The sequence below is a fragment of the Pyrus communis genome, chromosome 6 (genome assembly GCF_963583255.1).
Source record: "Pyrus communis chromosome 6, drPyrComm1.1, whole genome shotgun sequence".
In the NCBI taxonomy this organism is placed as follows: domain Eukaryota; kingdom Viridiplantae; phylum Streptophyta; class Magnoliopsida; order Rosales; family Rosaceae; genus Pyrus; species Pyrus communis.
The window spans coordinates 14,617,294-14,634,935 of record NC_084808.1 but is presented as its reverse complement, the minus strand read 5'-3'; the positions used below and the strand labels follow the sequence as shown (position 1 = coordinate 14,634,935).

At 39.0% G+C, this 17,642-nt stretch overlaps 2 protein-coding genes and 1 pseudogene across 2 annotated transcripts; 2 read left to right on the top strand and 1 right to left on the bottom strand.

Annotated features, from left to right (window-relative positions):
• Positions 1 to 155: 155 nt before the first annotated feature.
• On the top strand, positions 156 to 2,050 carry LOC137736099 (uncharacterized; annotated as a pseudogene).
• Positions 2,051 to 2,616: 566 nt separating this feature from the next.
• LOC137737885 (mitochondrial import receptor subunit TOM9-2-like) lies at positions 2,617 to 3,116 on the top strand. Its single transcript, XM_068477458.1, has one exon. The coding sequence runs from the start codon at positions 2,667 to 2,669 to the stop codon at positions 2,967 to 2,969; it is 303 nt and encodes a 100-aa protein (XP_068333559.1). The 5' UTR covers positions 2,617 to 2,666; the 3' UTR covers positions 2,970 to 3,116.
• Positions 3,117 to 3,444: 328 nt separating this feature from the next.
• Positions 3,445 to 5,633, bottom strand: LOC137737881 (putative pentatricopeptide repeat-containing protein At5g52630). The gene has a single exon (XM_068477456.1). It carries the CDS (start codon positions 5,589 to 5,591, stop codon positions 3,870 to 3,872), a length of 1,722 nt encoding a protein of 573 aa, XP_068333557.1. The 5' UTR covers positions 5,592 to 5,633; the 3' UTR covers positions 3,445 to 3,869.
• Between the last annotated feature and the right edge of the window lie 12,009 nt (positions 5,634 to 17,642).

Sequence of the window (17,642 nt, the reverse complement as noted above, 5' to 3'; positions counted from 1 at the left end):
GCTTATTGCCAGATGATGCGGCCTCCTCCCTTCCCCTTTTTCGTTCCATATACACTTACTTTTCAAAGTTGCTAGAGGCTTGGCTATATCCAAAACGAAATGCAGCTTCTTTCTCACACGCATTTTTATAAGAGATTAGCACGATGAAACGCAAATCGCCGTCGTATCTAAAAATCAAGAAGTCCCAGCATTCCACGTTATGGTCTATCACAAATGTCGGCCACCCATGATGCAAGAACAAAACTCTAAAACCCCGAGTCGTTAAAAACCACCGAAGAGGAGCGGGCTGTTTTTCACTACCTACGGCCATGTGGCGCAGAGCTGGATTGAGCTCGGGACTCAACATCCGGAAGCTCTCAACCGCCGTATGACGTCGCATCGAGGATGAATGCGACTGGTTCTACGCCTCGGAGTGGTGGGGGAAAAAAAATCCGAAGACCACACCGTCCTCCGCTCCACATCCGACAAAGGCAACGCTGTCGTCTCCGTCGTCACCTACCCTTCCTCAAAACCCAGCGTGCTTCACTGGGCGTCGACGGAGAGATGGCTGCAGCAAAGGTACGAAGAGATACACGAGTGCCGTCAGCACAACGAGAGATTCAGAATGCTAGGATATCAATGGCGCGCTCTCCGCTTCAACGAAGACACCCGCCAGAGCACTGTCAAGGTTTTGGCTGCCTGCAGGCGATCGGAACCGAGTCGATCGCCCTAATGCAGCAGCCCCATTGCTCGGCTGTTCCATGTAAGCAAAACCCATTTCCCCTTTTCAATTTTAATTCCCATTCAATTTCTATCTGACATTTGGTTACAAATGCATCAAATTTGATGTGGGTTTTGCGTTAAGTTAATACGCAATTGAATTTCTAATTAGCATTTGGTCACGGTTGAATGAAATTTGAAACTAATGATTGCACACATTTGGTTACTTTGATTTTTCGAAAAGATTAATGCTTTTGTATGATGGTGAGGATTTCATTCTCAACACCACCAATCAGTATGATATGGTCTTCGTTGATGCTTATGATGGGGAAGATATCTTCCCTTGCAAGTTATGGGATCCACATTCCCCATTTCTAAAGCCCTCAGTAGCCGGCTTCACCCGGATCATGGCACAGTTGTGAACCTTCATTCAGATTCTGATATCTCGGACCCTGACGGCTCTCCTCCATCCGTTCTGCAGCAAACTTTGCCGATGGGGAAGTACGTGTCCAGGGTTTGCCGGGCATACAAGGATGTGGTAGTGGGAGGGAAAGATTCTAGTTTGGGGTTTACAGTTTCAGTCCCGTGGGTGTGCAATTCGTCTCTGGTCGTATGCAGAGGTTTTGGGGTTAAGGGTGGGGATAGCAACAACGATGTAATCATGGACGCTCTGATATCCAAAGAGAGGTTTCCTACTTGTGGATTAAGGTATCGTTTGGTATGCAGACGGGACGGGACGGAACGGAATGGAACGGGAGCAAAGATGTCCTCGGATGGAAACAAGGAGGAAGAAGGAGACGGAGAGGTTATAATTTTGTGTTCCACGGATGTGGAATGAGTCGTTCCAGGGGGTGAGGTGGAACGAAAATTCACCCAAAACTCGTCCCGTGGAACAGTTCGTTCCATCCGTTTTAGGTGCACCAAATGTGGAACGGAACGTCTTGTCCCACTCTATTCCGTCTCGTCCCACGTACCAAACGGTACCTAATTTCATGACAAGTTTATTGTACCCTGAGCCTAAGGTAAGTTTCTTCACAGTTTTATTTACTGAGAATTTTTTTGAGTCCCTGAATAAAATCTTCCCCAACATCATTGTTCTCTACCCTCCTGAACAGTCCGACTTAGGATGAACTACGTATATGTTGTGTTTGTTTTACTATCTCTATTTATTTATATATTCGTTTACACTTAATCACCAGAGCAATTTTATGTTGTTCCAAAATTTACCCAATTTTATGCATCAACAAATATCTTTGTTTATAAAAGCGGCTTTTTCTTTTCTTTTCTTTTCATTTTTTTTTTTTTTTTTTGGTTCTTAATTGAATTTTTCTATAAACATTGATAGTTGTGAATATCATTAAACTGTAATTTTTTTTTTTTATCAATTTATCTTATTTTTGATACAACGATGTTTGTGAGGATTTTAAGGGGTGGGACTAAAGTAATGAACTTGTGTCATTCACTTCTCACTTATAGTTACAAGTACACTTACTAGTGTGCAAAAAGTTTGTCATTCACGAGATTTGGACTTACTTTCCATTATTATTAGAGTAGAATATTCTTGTATAAAAAGGAAAGTGATTTTTATATACTATTTTTAGCATTTTAGACACTCTTGTTCAATCATAACCGTTAATGCCGTTTGATTTATTCAATACGATAACAATAAATAAAGATTAATGTGTGAAAAACTAAAAATAGTTTCAACAACTTAAAAAGCATCGCAAATTACTTCCCTTAAAACGAAAACAAAACAAAATTATAAATTACTAACTTTTAATGGGCCTTTGTTGGCCCATTGTCATTTATAAACTCCATATATTGGGTCTTATGCCCGCTTCAAATATAAGGCCCGTTAATATTGATTGGTCGATCGCCAACAGCAACGCTTCCAAAACCCTAAAAACTCCGAACTTAAAACCTCCTTCTCACAAACACACAAGTAGACAGCACAAGGAAATCAAAGAATGGCGTCAGAGGGGAGAAAGCGACTGTCGCTCCGAAGCAACGGCGAAGAACAGAGCATGCTTTCGAGGGTGTCGCAATCGGAGATCGTGCAGCAGACGAAGCGCGTGGTGATCGACGCGTCGTCGGTGACGAAGAAGCTGGCGAAGAGCACGGGGAAGGCGGCGTGGATATTGGGAACGACGTTCCTGATCTTGGGGGTCCCACTCATCATCGCCATGGATCGCGAGCAGCAGTTGAACGAGTTGGAGTTGCAGCAGGCCAGCATCCTCGGTTCTCCTCCCCCTCCCCCCGCCTTCAACTAAAAACGCAAACCCTGACCTCCGCCTTCCCTCAGCTCCTCACGGAGGCTCTTCCTCTCCGTTGGTCGCCTTTCCTTTTTCACTTTTTGTTTGTGTTAAATTGTAGTTTTTATGGATGTTAGTTTTGTTTATGGATGTCAGTTTTGTTTATGGATGTTAATTTTTATTGATGAACGGATTTGTTCGATGAATCTGTGACCGCACATATAACCGTCATTTGTTCGGCAAGCTTAGTGGAATGTTGCAAGTTAAAACAGAATGTATAGGCGAATAAGGTGAACAAGTTAGGTTACGTATTCAAGGCTCGTTTGAGATTGCTTTTGTAGGAAGCACTTCTACTACGGGTTAACCAAGTGCTCGTAGCATAGGCCATCACAAACGGCCCTTCTCGGAAATAACTTACATGAAACGGGTGTATGTTGCTCCCTGGGTCTTTTTGCTATTTTCTTGCAGACTGCCATCTTAGCCCATCAAATAGTACAAAATGTTTCGTCTCTATGAAACACATTTATTTCCTTTGTGTTTTATTCATCCTTTGTCTTACTCGCCAAAAAATTTTGAGAGAAAGACAAAACAATAGAAAACATAATTTTCCGTTCAGTGGCTCTGCTTTTTAACAAGGAATATCCCTTCCCTTGATGCCTATGACCGTAAGCCTCCTTGCAACTCCTTGCATTTCGAGAGGAGGCCGCTGCACTAGGCTGCGCCGACGTTATCCTTTTCCTTTCCGACTCCCACCTTCTCAAAGTAAAAACTTGATCCTAATGTCATGCTAGCAGTAACTTTATCCTGCATCATTTGAGGCAGTATGACAGTTCTACACAAGTTTCCCTCCACCTTTAGTGGCTGAGTTTCTGTCCAGCACAAGCTTTGGGAGCATTATATTAATCGGCATAAACCAAGCTACCATATGTCGCCACAAGTACAACTACCATTTACAAATCTATGGTACCTGTTTAAATCCCTCACGATAATCTCCCTCTCCAACACTCTGCAGAAATACTTGAAGGCCTCATGGCAATCCCTGCAGATCCTTAAATTCTTAACAATCCTTAATGGCTTTCCTGGTGGTGCCGCACCACTCACCACCGCAAATGCTACTGCCAACTTCTCGCTGTGGTACCAAAGGGATTCCTTTTTCTCCCTTTCCCCGACTTCATGCAACATCTCATCGCAGAATGGCACATATCCTAACTTCTCTATCTCCTTCATCAACTCTACCAATTTAGCACGAATCTCATCCGTTCTCTCATGCCTTCTGTCCCCAGCAAAAAACACATGAACTTTCCCCCGTACCTCGATCCAACTCCTCCCACTTTCCTTCGTTACCCTCCTATCTTTCATCATCTTCCTCACTTCTGCAACTTCATCCCATTTTCCAGCATTCGATAACACATTTGCAGCAATTACATAAGCTGAATCATCATGTGGGTCAATTTCCAATAACCGTTTAGCCATGGACCTAGCCAAATCAGGCGCTTTGTGATATGCTGAACTTGCCAGCAATGATCGCCACACAGCAGCGTCTGGCACAAATGGCATTGTCAGTGCAGCCCTTTCTGCCTCTTCCAGTTGACCAGCCCGTCCCATTGCACCAACTAAACATGTATGATGCTCAAGCGCTGGTTCCAATCCATAATCTTCCTCCATCCGGTTCAGCCACCTGTGAGTCTCAGAAACCAAACCTGCATTGCAAAATGAAGTTAAGATTGCCAAAAAGCTATATTCATCCGGTGCAAGCCCCTGAGCTTCCATTGCATTGAAAATCTCAAGCGTTGAGTTCCAATCCCCATGTTGTGCGTATGCCGCCAGCAGCACATTCCACCCCACTGCGTTCATGCTCGGCAAATTCTCATCAAAAACCTGTCTAGCATCAGATACAAGCCCAGCTTTCCCATACGCATCAACCAAAGCACTCGCCACAATCACATTCCAATCAAGTCCAGCAACAACAGCATAAGCATGTATGATCCTACATTGCTCCAACACAGCAAGCTCCCCTGTAGCACGAAGTGCACCCGAAACACTATACATAGTAGACCTAACATCAGAACATTTCATGTCAGCAAAAGCAGACAGCGCATCAATGGGTTTCGAGTTCTGCGCCAACCCAACCACCACCGCCCCATAACAAACCTCGTCTTTCTGAGGAATTTCATCAAGCACCTTGCGGGCATCAACAGGCAAGCGGCATTTGCAGTAAAAATTAATTAGGGCGGACCCAGAAAAGGGCTGCGCAGAGACGCCGAGCTTCACCGAAAGGGAGTGGAGGGCAAGGCCGAAGGAGAGAGAAGGGAGAGAAGCACAGGTTTTGAAGAGGGAAGCGAAGGTGCGCTGGTTGGGGAAGGTGGGGTGGCGGAGCATGGAAACGAAGTGCTGGAGGGCGAAGAGGGTGTTGGTGTGGGCGGAGATCACGGCGGTCCATGAGACCACATTCGGAGATGGGATTTGGTGGAAGAGGCGAAGAGAGTAAGAGAGGAGATTGGACTTGGAGTATAGAGTGATGAGGTTGTTGAGAACAGAGCGGTCGATGTTTGCGGTGGTAATGAAACGAGCGTGGAATATGCGGGGGTCGGAGTTGGATGGTGGCTGTGAAGGGGGTGGTGGTATTGAGTTTTGGTTCATTTTGGAGAGCAGCTTGGTGGTGGAGGGGGGTGGTTCTATTGAGTTTTGGCGGTGGAGGGGTGGTTTTGTTTTTTCTTTCTTTGAATTGGGGGTTTGGAGGGGTTTAGCTGTGCATGCTGATTTCACGTGAGTTATCTTATTTTTATTATTTTCCAATGCGAGAGACAACTTTTTATGCAACAACACAATAATTTTATCAAAACTAATACGCAATTAATTAGAATTTCTAATCCCATTTAATATATTGGTTTAGCCGTTTAGGCATGTTATTAGGTATTGGAATTATTTTGATTATTGAGTTTTTTGTGTTCACTAAATAACGGGTACGAAAAAATTTTGCCTCGTAATTTTTTTTATGTATTTACTAACATATATTAAATTGGAAAAACATAGTATTTAGTTGATTCTATTCAGCTTTCATGTATTTACTAAGTTTTTTCGTTCATCGCTAATCATATATAGGGTGAGGGAAAAATGACTATCGAACTCTTCTTCGTGAAATTTGAACTTACCTCTTATTTAATTTTGATAAGTTCATCAATTGAAATGTAAATCGTGATCATTTAAGCCAATTTGCATGCTTTCCATCTGTTTGGTGAAGATTGAAATGAAAAGTAGAGATTTTACTTAATGTGTGTGTGTGTGTCGTGGGGGAGCAAAATTACCATTACAGGATCAGATTTGAGTTGTTACACGGACCCTGTAGGATGGAGAGAAGGGTTCGTGGATGAAGCTGCCGACGCAGCTAGTATTTGCAGGAATGTGAAGGATGTGGAAAAAGGTGTAAGCATGTAAGCACTCACATAATTTGAGTGTAATATCAGATTGTAATCAGTCTGAAAGCGCAATCCCTTATGAATCCCGGAGGCATCTCTCAACTTTCTCAGCTTAACTACCCTTTTTGAGAAATTGTAGCAAGCTCCAATCATTGCCGACACTTCCATCAAATATGCGAGGTGTGAATACAGAGATTCTCCTCTATCCAAGGAATATTCAAATAAAAAGACATGGGTTTCACCTGCTGTGGGAATCAGCATGGAACATTTCTAAAAAGTGACCAAGAAAATAAGCCTCCGGCGATGCCCTTACCTTCATCGTTACTTGATCAGCCTTTCATTTCAAGCACTCTATGAGGTTTCTCTATCTCATTAACTATCTGTTTGAAAGTAATCATCGATCAATGAACTTTATCGAATTATTAGCTTTAATCCATATTTTGTACAAGGTTCTAAAAAACACTAGGCGTTAGTCGGGCGATGCGCCTAGGTGGCTAGGTGGTACTAGGCAGATTTAAGTAAACTTATTATATATCGTATAAATATGTGTCTATTTATACAAATTGAAAAATTAAAAGATATATAGATTACAAAGTATTATAACAAATTGAAAACATGGGGAATCCGAATATAATGGGTGCCCATCAAAGTATTCAACAAGTTCCTTATAATTTATTAACAAAAATCAAAAGTAAAGTGAAAGTTATCTATTTTCTATCTAAGTGAGGATCGCGACCTAAGTGGATGCCTAGGTGGATTTAGACAGGCTAGGTAGGCGCCTAAGCAGGTCCAAGCACCCTTTATTAATTTTCAAATGCTTAAGAATTAATCGGTGCGGTGGTCAGGAAATTAATAACAGGACTGGTATATATAATTTGAATCATGCGGAACGAAACTGTGTCTTCTTCTCTCCAAGTTATCTCCCAAACCTTTCCAGTGTCTTGCCCTCCAAGGCTCCAACCAAATTTCGATTAAAGCTTTCACTGCTAGCTGAATCGAACACATGAGTGGTAGACTGGCAGTGGAACTAGATAGAAAGAAGTAAAGAAAGTTAAAGAAACAAGATTTTAATCCTTAAATAAGATGACATTTTTCATCCAGTTGGGTGTTAGATTTGAATGTTTGATTTCAGTCCATTATTTTGAATGTATACATAGATACATTACATTTGTAGTAAGAAACTTCTTTTTGGTTTTTTTTTTTTTTTTTGGGTGAGAGTGGTTAGAAATTTTGAATGTATGATACATAGATACACTATACTAGTGTTTCAAACAGAACAAGATGTGGATCAATTTGGTTCCAAGCAGCAGATTCATTTTTGTTCAAAGCTTGAATATTCGACCAGCAGCTCATATTTTTGTTCAAAGCTTGATTCAACTAGTACACACCACGTCTTGATTGAACCAGCAGCTCACGTCAAAGAATAGCTAGCAAAGTGCGCACTGAAAGGAGGAGATGCATGCATGAAGGGTACAACGGACCCATCACACCCATGTCTGACCTGTCATTACATGCATCATCACCTGTGTTGACAGCGAGGAATGTGACTTTTGATTGTGGTTTCGTTTTGCCTTTTATTTTCTAGGGCGCATATGCACATGTAGGATTATGTGGAAAATGTATGGATACCACGCCGATATGGTTGATATGGTTTGTTTGCTGGCTCCACGTAGACAATGATGTATTAACAGTATGTTCTTTCTTAAGCTTTTCATAATTTAGAATCGAAATTCATCTTCATCAGTCAGCACCCACGTAGAAGAAGCCTCCCGTTTGACACACAGAAACACCGTAACCCGAATAGTACTACAGGTGTGAATGCCGTGGGTTGAGTGTTTGACTTAAAACTAAATAAGTAGTCAAGCAGAAAATTAAGCTAAACAACGCATTCTTTTTGTTATTCATTTGATATGTTTAATTATTATTTGTTTACCAAACTTTATCCGTTAGCTTTATTTTACATTCAAAACTGTGTTATCATGTCGTTTTCAAAATTATCACCCATTCTTTAACGGTCACTACCAAGTCCACTAGCCAAGCTTTTACCATACCATATACTGTTACCATTAGCATCTGAAATCTAAAACAAGACAAGTCATCCAAGATTTCCCATCTGAAATCTAATCCTCCTCCTCATTGGGACCCTTTTGCCTTCAAAGTCTCTTCACATGTAAACATCATCTTTGATTGCAAATCTTCTCCGAATTTAGTATTATGTCCATGTGGGTCTTTGGATTTTTCTCTTTTTCTGCCCTCTCTTTGCTTGTCAAAAATCAAAATCAAATGTATAGCTCCATATATAGTTTCCTTATGAATGTCAATGTGTCTCTGGCAGACAACTAGTACTGTAATGCTTTCATGTGTCATCCATAAAGAAAAACTAGCATTTGTGATGCAAAATGCATCTTGGCTGCATAGCACTTCTAAGACCATCTCCACCAAGGCGATGGCAAGGGTAATAAAAGTTCCTTTCCTATTCACTCTAAACCTTAATTGTTTTTGTACAAGTTTACTTGTTTGAAAAAAGAAAAGGTAAGGGCAATGATGATTACTATTTATATATAAATATATTAACTTTTTAAAGAATTTGGGGATTAAAACAAACATAATTAAAGTCTAATTCCAATAAATAATTTCAAATACAACGGAAAGTCATAGCATTACAACAAAAATAATTAATTATAAATTAGGAGATAAAATCAACATGGCTCAGTCCATCTTTCCCTGGAGTGTATGGAACTTCCTCATCTTTCAAGCAAAACCTTCTTCTCATGACACGATTTTTTTCACTTCTCCAATTGAATTGGGAGATTGTAGGTCTATTTATGGCTATTATCTTGGCTCTGTTTGATGCTGAATCACCCGCTATAGGGAACATGATGGCATCCTTCTCCTCTTGCCTTTCTTGCCGATTCAACTCTCTTTCTCTCGCCTTTGCTTCATCTTTAACATTGTCTTGCTCATATGTTAACTTGTCTCGTTCCACATTCAATGCATGTTGGCGAGCCAATTCATCAACTATTTTGAATAATCATTATTCGAAAAACTCCCTCTTGCAGCTTTTTTTCTTGGCGGCCTTCTTACCAATAGGCCTAGTTGTTTCTTCCGTTTGTGTGACCGATTCAATAGGGGTTGCCAATAGTGTCTCCAATGAGGTCTCCAGTGGCAACTCTTCAATAATTGATTCGTGCAATGGGGTCTTGTTCAATTGAACATGTGGACCAATAGGCAGAACTTTGTACTTTAGAGTTTGCTTCACATTGTTCCAACATTTGTGCCTTGTGAATGATTTCTTGTTATCAAGACTGAACCACATTTGAGCTTATGGTTGTTGAAAAAAAGTGTGGAGCAACATAAAGATTACATAATAAAAGTTAAAAAAAAAAACATATTAATTACATTTTTATTAACAATAAAATAATATTACCATATTGGCTAGATTAGTGCCACTTTGATAAATTCCTTCCATATTTTGCAAGGGTTTCTTGCCAAACTTTCAAATCTTTATGAAGATGTTTGTATCTACTCGACATAGATTGCTCACTCCAAGATGTGCCTTGAATCTGCTCGACAAATTGTGCATGAATCTTATGCCACATGTGTTGCACTTTCATCTCATTTCCTATGATCGGATCATGAGTAACAATCACCCAAGCCTGAAGCAAAGTAACGTCTTCCTTAATCGACCAATTTGACTTGTCACTCATTTTTCTTGATAACAAAAGTATTTGGGAGGTAGAGAACAAATATAGGAGATTGTAGTAAAAATAAATATTGAGGTGTGAAGAATGAAGAATATGGTTGAGTATTTATAGACAAAAATTTGGGTATTTTTTTTGAATTTTTCACCATTAGAATAATCTTAGCCTTTGATTTTCAAGATTATAACCGTTGAAAGGTCAGGATTCTGTCATGTGGCACAAAAGGGCAATTTTTTTTCCCATTAGAAAACTGATGGTCCAGATTAAATGACCATTTGAAATCCAACGGTCCCATTTTCTTGAGAATGAGCCGTTTAGCTTAGTTGTTCATCATGTGGATAGGATAGACGGTTGTCTACTGGTGCAAAAGTGAGGCGCCTACCCTTGCAACAATTGGCAGGGTAGCTGCCATGCTGCCTACCCTCCTACCAATTGCCACTCTCTTTTGCAACTGCTGGAGCAAATTTTTTTTTTCAGTTAGGGGGCAAATAAACTCAATTGTAAAGGAAATTCCACACTGGTGGAGATGCTCTAAGTTTACGAGGGCTTATAGCTAAAGGTAGAACTTGGGGTGATTTTTGGTCGGATCAGATCGGAAACAAGCATTCCAATGCCAATCCAAAAACGTTTTAGAATCAAATATTAGTTTCGATTTTGGAATTGGATTATCAGGATTTATTTGGAAATTTCGGAATCGATTTATCTCAGAATTCTCAGAACATAATTCGGATGTCCTACATTTTGCAAGACTTTGAAAATTTTCAAACTTTTATGTATCTACCATTCAATATTTTTTTTCGAAGTTTTGTGATAAAATAGTACGTATAATTATACTCTTCATTTTTAATATATAATAGTATGATTAAATATACAAAATATGAAATAAATATATAATAATATGATTAACTCATATCTAAATATAACAATAAACATGATAAAATAAGAATATGCAAGGATTTTTTTGTAGTACTAAGTTTGAGAAATTTCAGATTGAATAAGTATATTCCAGTTGTGATCTAGTTTTTTTTTCAGAAATTTTTAGTTCGCATTGGAATTTCCAATCCAACTTGCACCCCTAGGCAAAATATTTTGTTTTTCTACAAGACCGTATTGTCAGAGTCAAATGAAAGAAGTTGAGGTTTTATTCTAAAATAAATGGCAATAAAGGGAAAGTGCCAATTTCTTATAAGTCGTTGCAAGGTATCTCAAATTTCTGATGACGTGGGATAGTGTAGCATGACGTGTCATACCTTGAATCATTATATTATTATGGAGCAAATTGTAGCAATGGTCCCTCAACTAAAAATCCATTATTATTGGTCCCTCAACTCATCAAAATGTACATCTATAGTCCCTCAACTAAAAGTCCATTACCATTGGTCCCTCAAATTTAATTCAACTGGAGAAATGGTCTCTCAACTTTAACCCAATTAAAGCAATTGTCCCTCAACTTTAACCTAATTGTAGCAATGGTCCTTCCAACATAACTCATTTTGATAAAATTCTAACGAAGTTGACGAAAATGATCATAGCTACACGTTTTGATGAGTTGAGGGACCCCAATTGTAGCAATGGTCCTTTCAACATAACTTATTTTGACAAAATTCTAACAAAGTTGACAAAAAGAAATATAGCTACACATTTTGATAAGTTAAGGGACCAATGATTATGGATTTTTAGTTGAGGGACCATTGCTCCAATTTGATTAAAGTTGAGGGACCATTCTACAATTTACTCTATTATTATGATGGGTTAAATATAATGAAAAGTAGGTAAATGCTAAAAGTCTAAATATAGAGACTTGAGATCCATTTGAGAATACCTCCAATAATGCACATTGTGTTTGTGTAATTTTCTCGTAAGAAAAATTGCCTATAGCTTTGCAAGCAAATAAAAATGACACAATAGATACTTGACTTCACAAAAATTGTAGAGGAATTCTTACATAAAATCATTGTGGCCAATTCACAAGACTTTCTAATCATATTATAAAGCACTTGGTAAGGATTATTTATGCAAAATATTCAAGTCAAACTCATGTCATTTAGTAAATCAAATATAGCAAATAAATAAACAGCTTGTTGTTGTAAGCCTATTTGACTAAACTGTATTTGGGACAAAGAGGGAAAGGGGTTGGCGGCAACAGAGAGAGAAGAGAGAGATGTAATTCTGAGGTATGTATTGTATCACCCCTTTATGCCTTTATTTGTAGTAGTAGGATAGGTAGAATCCATACCCTAATAGGATTATATCTCTAATAAGAATTAAACTACTAAAGGGAATATACAAAGATACTCCTAGATACACTAGAACTTACACAATCATATTCCTAATCAAATAGGACTGCAACACTCCCCCTTAAGTGTGTGAATACTCAAACAAAACGTCGCATCAGATCTTCAACAAATGAGGTAGAACAGTGGATGAAGTCATCGGCACAATAAATGAATGCGAGTCTCAAATATAAGAAATTAAGTATGCATGGGTAGTAAAACTCACAAAACCCTGACTTGTCAAATATTCACTCAGACGACATCTGCTTGGATTGTTTCAATTCGTAGAGTGATCTCCTCAATCTAATCGAGAGAGTGTTCCGTGGTCTAGACTATTCAATGGAAGTCCTTCTAGAACTTTCATGTAGATTTCCATATCTAGATCCTCATAGAGATATGCAGTTACCACGTCCATAAGCTGCATATTCAGTTTTTCAGAAACTACCAAACTGATAAGGTAGCGGAACATTATGACGTCCATTACGGGGGAATACGTCTCTTCGTAATCAATCTCAGGGCGTTGCGAGAAGCCTTGCGCCACGAGGCATGCTTTGTATCGCACTATTTCATTCTTCTCATTACGCTTCCTTATGAAAACATACTTGTAGCCCACGGGCTTCACATGTGGTGGAGTAGGAGCTACAGGCCTAAACATCTTACGTTTCGCAAGCGAATCAAGTTCGACTTGGATTGCTTGTTTCCAGTTTGACCAATTTGTTTTACATCGACATTTATCAACGGAACGTGGTTTAATATCATCGCTAAGCATGATATCAAAAGCAACGGTATACGCGAATGCATCATCGACAATCATCTCATTCCAATTCCAAACCTCATCTAAAACTACGTAATGAGCCGAAATCTTGCGATTCCCAAGATGCCAATATGTCTCATCTAAAACATCACCTTAATTTAGAATAAGCTCATGCGTTGGAACAGATGAGTAAGCAATGGTCAGACTCAAACTAGGTTCACTAGTTTGTGCTGTTTTCCTCTTCTGGGGTTGTGAATCCTTTGAACCAAGAGGTCTGCCACGCTTCAGGGTAGGAGCAGATGATTGACTAGCCGCTAGTGTACTATGCTGTGTGGGAGGTGCGACCACCGCACCCTCGGGGTCAATCTTACTTTCCACGACGGTCGTATATCATATATTAAGTACGTACATCCTTACAGGTGCGTTTGCAGAAGGTATATGTGATCTCGTCACCTTTGCTAGATCAGTAAAAGCATATGGCATGCTTTGAGCAATGCTCTAAAGATCTAGAATACGTTGCACTCAGTTTCAAGATGAGGGGTATAGGGATCTAAATGAGACATAATTGGAGTAATCCACGACAATTTGCTGCGTTCTACAGGAAGGTTAATGATCTTATCTCCCCTTAACTACGGGAAGACTGTCTCATCGAAGTAACAATTCGCAAAACATGCGGCAAAATGATTTCCTGTCAAGGGCTCTAAGTAACGAATAATGGATGGTGAATCATAACTGACATAAATTCCCATTTTTCTCTGAGGGCCTATTTTGGTACGTAGTGATGGCGCTATTGGCACATAGACTACGCACCCAAACACAAGTAAATGTGACACGTCAGGCCCGTATCCAGTAACCAACTGTAACGGTGAATGAGGTTGGATAGCGGTGGGCCTCAGGCGGACCAACATAGTTGCGTGCAATATTGTGTGGCCCCAGACAGATACCGGCAAGTTGGTTCTCATAACCAAAGTCCGAGCTATCATTTGAAGGCACTTTATGAAAGCTTCTGCTAGGCCATTTTAGGTGTGAACATAGGGTACATGATGTTCATCTTCAATCCCACCATTCATGCAATAATCGTCAAAAGTCTATGACGTAAACTCTCCAACATTATCCAGTCGAATCGACTCAATTGAATAATCAGGGTGGTGAGCCTTAAGCTTAATAATTTGTGCTAGGAGTTTCGTAAATGCAGCATTACGTGTGGACAATAAACAGACATGTGACCATCGCGTCGATGCATCAACCAACACCATGAAATATCTAATTGGTCCGTATGTTGGTTGGATATGTCCACAAATATCTCTTTGAATCCTCTAAAGAAACTTAAGGGGGTCGTGAATAATCTTTATAATTGAAGGTTGAATGTTCAACTTCTTTAGGGAGCATGCTTTGCAAAACGGATGGCCGGGATAAGATTTTAAGTGATGCCCATATGATGCTTTGAGGATACGGCGCATCATATCTCGTTTGGGGTCCATTCTTTCATGCCAAAGCAGGACAGTGTCCTGGAACCCAGCCATAGGGTCGGCCACTTGGTGTGTCTCGATGGCTCGAATGGTTGTTATGTACAATCCACTCGGGAGACGTTCCAGATTCTCGTGAATACGCTTCCAGCCATATTCGTAAGAAGTGATACAAAGAAATTCAAAACCATTCTCTTCAGTGGTTTCAACATGATATTGATTATCTCGAAAATCTCTAAAACTGAGCAACGTTCTTCCGGAACGTGGAGAATAAAGTGTCTCTTTAATGGTTAATTCAATACCATTGGACAACATTATACAGGCCTTTCCGTATCCTTCTATCAGGTTGGATGAGCCTCATATTGCATTCTTGGATAAGAAGTTAGTAAAATAGTGTTTCTCAAGCAATATGGTGTGCGTGATTGCACCATCAGCCAGACAACTAACTTTCCCACTAAGCATACCTAGAAATAAATTAATTGAATCAGTCACATGCATAAATATAATTCCATTCATTCAATTAATCAATTCGAGAAATAATGTCCATAAAATAATATCCATAGTTCAAAACAAACCAATCCAAACAAATAATTCCAAAGACATAGAAAAATTGTCCAAAAATTAAACCATAAACCTAAAAAAATAGGGGAGAGGTTCGGCCACTCCTAGTGGATTCGGCCACTAGGGGTAAAAACACCCTAAAACATGTCTTAGAAAAATAAAAATTTATTCTTTCATAGGAGCGGATGCCTCCTTAAAGTCTGAAACCTTTAGAGTTGTAGTAGCATATTCGGGATGTTCCACATGCACAAAGTTAGTCTCACGACGGGAATGATACTTAACAATAGCCTCGAGGGTAGCTCAGTATACGCGTGACCAATGATCCTTTGATCCACAATGGTAGCACATGTCCAATTCAGTGGAATCCCATTAAACGGTAGCTTTTCCTTTGTTCTTGAAGTTTGGGGCCTTAGAGGCAAGGGGTTGGCGCTTCTGGGTCAAATTTCCTCCCTTGGATGGGCCTTTGTTCTGTGGACCTTGGACTTGTGGTAGGCCTTGTCGCCATAGCCACGACGGGGTTTCCGTCGGTTATGGCAGCTACAATTAGTCGTATGCGTTTCAGACGGAGCGTTCGAGCCAGTAGATCGAGCTTGATGATTCTTCATCAAAAGCTGGTTCTACTTTTCAAAGAGAAGTAGAACATATATCAAATCTGAAAATTTGGTGAACTTATGTGCCCTATATTGTTGTTACAGGACAATATTAGTGGCATTGAAGGTCGAATAGGTCTTATCCAAAAGATCCTGTTTGGTTAAGTCCTCTTTACAGAACTTAAGTAGTGATTGGATTCTACAAACTTCAGAGCTGTATTCATTCACATACCATAAATACTGCCAGTTGTGTCTTGCTTCAGGTAAGTAAATATCTTTATGGTGATCGAAGCGATCTGCCAGAGCGAGCCAGAGGGTATGTGGGTCCTCCTCTGCAGGGTACTAGGTCTATAATGCATCATGGAAATGTCTTCGGATGAAGATCATAATAATAGCTTTTTGAGCTTCATTGATGGGTTCATCGTCGATAGGTTCCTCGATTGTAGCTCTAAGACTTTTTGCAGTAAGATGAAGCTTCACGTCTTGAACCCACTTCAGGTAGTTTCTTCCAAAAACTTCCAAAGCAGTGAAATCGAGCTTGTTCAAGTTTGACATGTCCCTAAAACAGAGGGTACAACAAAATGTGGTTAGTCGTATGGAAAACCATAGACATATATCATAGAACATACGGGTTCTATATAAATGTGTTGGTTTAATTTAAGCATGAAAACTACAGGTTTCATGTGGTAAGTTTTGAAAGAAAACTTCAGGTTTCAAAGGTACTAAATTTGAAACTGCTGGTCACTTTAATTTTGGATTAATTGTCAGATTAATAGACTGCTGGTCACTTTAATTAATTCAATCGGTTGGGCCATACAAGGTCGATTGTAGAAGCAAAAATAATTATAACATTCGTGTTCAAATTATTTAAAATGCCACAAATATAGCATTGGATTTGAAAAACCATAGCCCAGTAACATTTGGGCTTGGGTGCCATGAGTAGTAGGCCTGGCAATTCCTAACACGACCCGATAATCCGACACGACACGACACGAAATTAACAAGTGTTCGGGTCGACACGATAACGAATCGGGTCGTTATCGGGTAACCTGATAAACACCTGTTAAGATAACGGGTTAATTCGGGTATACACGTGGGTAACACGATACACGATAAGCAGAATATTATTTTTATAATTTTATAAGCCTAAAAAAATACTGTAATAATTATATATATTAATTTAACAATTTTATACCCCTAAAAACTATAATATATATATATATATATATATATTAAATTAACTATAATAATTATACCCCCAAAATATTAACTATCTATAATAATTATATATATATATATATATATTAAATTTTGAATTAAATTTTATAAAAACTATAATAATTATTAATTAATATGCATCCATTGATTTGATTCCACAATTGATAATTCCATTCCATTCCCTGCAGTGCCGCCCTTTTTGAAGAAAAAGGGAGGGAAAATGAAAATGATAAGAAAAGTTGAAAAGGAAACAAAAAAAAGAGGGAATTAGGAAAAGATGGGTAGGCATCGTAGGCTGCCGGAGGGAAAAATGAAAATTATAAGAAAAGTTGAAAAGGAAACAAAAAAGAGAGGGAAAAATGAAAATTAATAGAAGTGGTGAGAAATTTTTTTTTTTTTTAAGTTATTAACTTTTTATCACACATATGACATATCTCACTATTTTTATAATGACTTACGTGATGTACTACTCCGTGTACCAATCAATTATAAGTACAAAATAAATAGATTTAAATCTACTTAATAAATATATATATATATATATATATAAATACACACACCATTGAACTTGATGGGATACAAATTCTCCGAAACTAATTTGAACAATCTCAACTGTCAAACTTGTTTGTATATGCTTCGAGATCACATCAGCAAAAAATCGCAAAAAAAAAACATTCAGAGATCAAGTAAGGGGACAAAGCTTTTCGACGGT

What these genes read in the sequence shown, in the direction of transcription:
- LOC137737881 (XM_068477456.1), bottom strand. Translation starts at nt 5,591, where the DNA reads ATGAACCAAAACTCAATACCACCACCCCCTTCACAGCCACCATCCAAC.
- LOC137737885 (XM_068477458.1), top strand. Translation starts at nt 2,667, where the DNA reads ATGGCGTCAGAGGGGAGAAAGCGACTGTCGCTCCGAAGCAACGGCGAA.